This window comes from Arvicola amphibius, chromosome 6, assembly GCF_903992535.2.
Source record: "Arvicola amphibius chromosome 6, mArvAmp1.2, whole genome shotgun sequence".
In the NCBI taxonomy this organism is placed as follows: domain Eukaryota; kingdom Metazoa; phylum Chordata; class Mammalia; order Rodentia; family Cricetidae; genus Arvicola; species Arvicola amphibius.
The window spans coordinates 98893096-98897322 of record NC_052052.2 but is presented as its reverse complement, the minus strand read 5'-3'; the positions used below and the strand labels follow the sequence as shown (position 1 = coordinate 98897322).

The window sequence follows — 4227 nt, the reverse complement described above, 5'->3', positions numbered from 1 at the left end:
TACACCAGAGACTCTGTGGGAATGATGTGGCAGATCTCAGGAAGATTCAGCTGAGCTCTGGACGTGTATTTGGAAAGAAAAAAGTACCCTAGTGTTGCCATTTTCTGTCTTCAGACAATTTGTCTGCTGACTTGAAATTTTTGAGTTTTGTTTTAAAAGAAATATACATTGCTATCTTCATAGGGTTATTCTTTTATTTTTATTATATGTCTATTATTTAAAAGAATTTTAACTTTAAATATATTTTAACATATTCCTCTCCTCCTCCAAATGTTTACAGATCGTCCCCCAAGACCTTATTTCTTGCTGTATCTTTTGCTCCAAAACAAGTGAATTATTCAAAATTGCATTTAGATTATTTCTAGAGGTACTTAGATTACCGAATCCTCCCCTGGCCCTTCTTCACCAATTATCAATGGAATTTTATTCAATTCTAGGTGTAGTTCCAATTCTTTTTTTTTTTTTTTACTCAAGCAGTCTTTAATGAAAACTTTATGAGATGCCCCTACTCCTGCATCTTCTCAATTGTTTCTTCCTTGTATTTGCCCTTCTCCTTTCCTACTTGTCGAGACTTGGCTTTCCTTTCCAGAATCTTCTTTCGGTCTTTGTCCAGCTTTAGCCTGGTGATCACCACCTTGCTGGGGTGGATGCCTACGTGGACAGTTGTGCCATTAGCCTTTTCTCTCTGCACCCGTTCAATGTAGATGACGTATTTCTTCCTGTACACCTGGACCACTTTGCCAATCTGCTGGCCTTTGTAATGTCCCTGGACAACCTGAACTTCGTCATCCTTTCGAATGGGCATTGAGCGAACATTGTACTTCTGTCTCAGCTCTTTGGAAAGGGGGGAAGACATGATCTTCCTCCTAATGTGAGAAGGCGCATTGAAATGCCGTTTGAGGTTCTTGCTCCGGTCAGAAGTCACAAAGGGATTGAACTTCATTTTGGCGGCTGCGATCCAGCGATGGCCGCCTAGTTCCAATTCTTTTCTTCTATATTCATCTTTATGTTGTGTATTTCCCTCCAAAATTTTCTTTTTAATTTCTATTATTTTTGAGATTATAATATAATTACATTATTTCCCTTTTTACTCTAAAACTCCCATTTGCCCCTACATGCTCTCTTTCAGTTCATGGCTTTCTTTTTCCTTAATTATTGTTAAATGTATACATGTATATTTACATACATATATGTTCCTAAATATAACCTGATTGACCTACATCATTTTGCTTTTATGTATGTTTTTATTAATGAGCACTGTTCAGTTCTCTTTTTAGCTTTGTCATTCACCGAAGACATTCTTTTTTTTTTCTTTTTCTTGATTATCTCTCTATGTATATGTGCACAACTGTATATGTTCACATGTGTATTGTTTAACTGTGTATGACAGTGCCTATGCAAACACAGATGCCAGAGGAGTATGGCTGAGGGCCTTCTCTGTTTCTCCATCTCATTCCTTTGAGGCAGGGTCTCTCACTGAACCTGGAGCTATAGACTAACTACCAGGAAGCCCCAGTGCCCCTGCTGTTTCTCCCCACAGCAGCCTAGGTTCACAGCCACACGCACACCTAAGTCCACCTTTCACAGAGTTGCTGAGATCAGAACTCGGGTCCTCGTCCTTGTGCAGCAAGCCATATTACTCACCAAGCCATCTCCCCAGCCCCAGTCCCTTGGTTTCCTTTGTAAGTATTTATTGGAGGGATTTACCCTGTAGCTTACACCATGGATTTTTACTTCAGCACCATTTCTATCACCTTGACACCCTTTTATGCCACACAACCTTTCTCATACTTGATATTCTATTCACTGTTTTATTTCAATGCCCTCTTCTTGCTCTTGTCTTTCTATCCCTGCCATACCCCCCCACACACACATGGCTGCTGCCACATTTTTCTATGCTCTTTCCTTCCTATCTGATATCCTTATATCGAGTCATATAAGTCCTGTATCCTTGCTCCTAGTTAGCTCTCTAGTGTCTTTCTAAACAATGCCTATCCCATGATGCATCTGTTTTCTTCTCTTTCCCACGTTTTCTCATTTCACCAGTGTGTACAAGAACAAATGGTTCATTTACCACCTCAGTAAAATCAACCCTCCCCAGATATAGTTCAAATATTATTAGATATAAACACTAGAACATTCATGTTTATTTTATAGCATGTTCTGATACATCACAGAACTAGCTCCAACTTGGGAACAAGAGTTATCAAACATGACACCAACCCTTAAGGAACCACCTTCTTCTTTAGAAATCACCAGATCACAGACCAAATGTGATTTCTCTGAAGGGTATGATGTAGAAGATCTCTCCAGACAAGCTTCCTGAGGTTTTTGTTTAATGTTAAAATATTTAAGACAGAGGAAGCTTCCTGTAACAAACTGAATTTCCCTAATGTAAACATGTGCTGTGGGTCTCCAAATAAAAATCACTGAGGATGAAAAGGGAATAGATGAAATGTATCCAGATAAGATACTATGGAGAAAAATGTGAGGGTTAAAGGAAAATCCCTCAACTGAAAGACAGATTGGAACGATGAAGAAGACAGATGAGCATATGCAAAGCCTGTAGTAATAAGTCCTATTACTTAGGGCAGAATGGAAGACTCTGTCCTCATAGTGGCCAGATTCTGAGGAATCTCACTTGTGGGCCCCAAAAGAGCTGCATCCCTTCAGCGTTCTTCTTCAAAACCTTCAGAGGTTTTCCAAGGAGAAAGTGTGATCATTGTGAGATTCTAGGAGTCACTGTGCTCCTGGTCTCTCAAAACTGTCAGTGATTTCCCTTTATCCTTTGTGGCCTCCCTACCTGTACGAAACAGCTTTAGTGGGTGGGTTCTGAAGATGGAAGAGACATAATTATTCAAGTGAATAAGCTCAGAAAAATTATTTGAAAGTTTGGCCTTGACCTCCAGCATCAATGAAGTGAAACTTAAATGCCATACACCTGAGAATTTTGATTCCAGGCAGCTCATGTTGTGTCGGGTGCCACAGAAGATAAAAACACACCCTGCCAGTGGGAAACTTCGCATAGAGGCAAAATGACTGCTTGCCAGGATGATGTTAAGGAGATTTGGGCCGTGGTAAAAACCAAACGACTAAAATGAGACCATCTGCAATTACAGTCCTGTCGTGGAAAAGTCACCTCTACTTTTACAGGTTGACTCTAGGTAAGATAGTATGTTAGATGTTTACTCTCTTGCCTTCTTGAAAATTCAGTATATTGTCTTCTTCCTGGTGTTAACTGGACCAAAGGGAAAGTGCGTACTTACTAAAGAGTTACCCTTCTCAGTAAGTGTGATTTGGCCCCTAACATAACTCTGTGAGTAAAAACACTTGCTGTAAGGCCTGAAAATCTGAGTTCTATTCCTGGAACCCACTCCTGACCTTCATGTGAGCTGTGGCACACATATTTGCACACATACACAAACGCACATGTGCACACTGCTCATGAATATGCAGTATAGTAATAATAAATTTTGATAGTATTTAAAAAATTAACTAAAGTTAAATGAAAACTAATAAAATAAAATAAAATAAGGACTAGAAAGATAGTTTTGTGATTAAGAACAGATAATGTTGTTGCAGAGGATCTCTGCAATTGCAAGCTCCTACCGCAGTTAGCATACAACTACCTATATCTCCAGCTCCAGAGGAATCTGACAACTCTAGCCTCCACAGGCATCTGAATCCGTGTGTGTGTGTGTTTGTGTGTGTGTGTGCGCATGCACACACATGCACTTTAATACAAACAAAATTCTTTAAGAAATAAAAAAATAATTGTTAGGTGGTGCCTCCCTAGCTCTGATATTAATACAGTTTTTTTTTTAGTGAAATAAATAAAATATAAATGAACTGCAGGATAAAGCATCTCCGGGGGCGGTGGTGAAGGGATCCACAATAGTACTCAGTTGGCCATATTTCACACCTGCTTGGGAGGGAGACTAAACATTGACCAAGAAAAGGAGATTTCCGTTATAAATAGAGCAAACCCTCCAGATTCCAGCATCCCACAGCATCCCCATGGTTCTGAGTCTGCTCCTCAGCTTTTCTTTTGCGACTGAAAGCTGTTTCAGTAAGTCATCATGAAGTCTTCAAGTGTCGAGTGATCTGGAGGGAGTCAGCAGTAAAAGGACCTCGAGCAGAGTACCAGGATGCTCACGTTCTTCCACTGAAGCTTAGCAAACAGGATAAAGACAGAATTTGTGAAACTAAAAGAAAACATCTGCTCTA

At 39.8% G+C, this 4227-nt stretch overlaps 1 protein-coding gene across 1 annotated transcript; it reads right to left on the bottom strand.

The window, feature by feature from the left end:
* Positions 1 to 505: 505 nt before the first annotated feature.
* On the bottom strand, positions 506 to 957 carry LOC119817498 (60S ribosomal protein L26-like). Its single transcript, XM_038334767.1, has one exon. The coding sequence runs from the start codon at positions 941 to 943 to the stop codon at positions 506 to 508; it is 438 nt and encodes a 145-aa protein (XP_038190695.1). The 5' UTR covers positions 944 to 957.
* Between the last annotated feature and the right edge of the window lie 3270 nt (positions 958 to 4227).

What these genes read in the sequence shown, in the direction of transcription:
- LOC119817498 (XM_038334767.1), bottom strand. Translation starts at nt 943, where the DNA reads ATGAAGTTCAATCCCTTTGTGACTTCTGACCGGAGCAAGAACCTCAAA.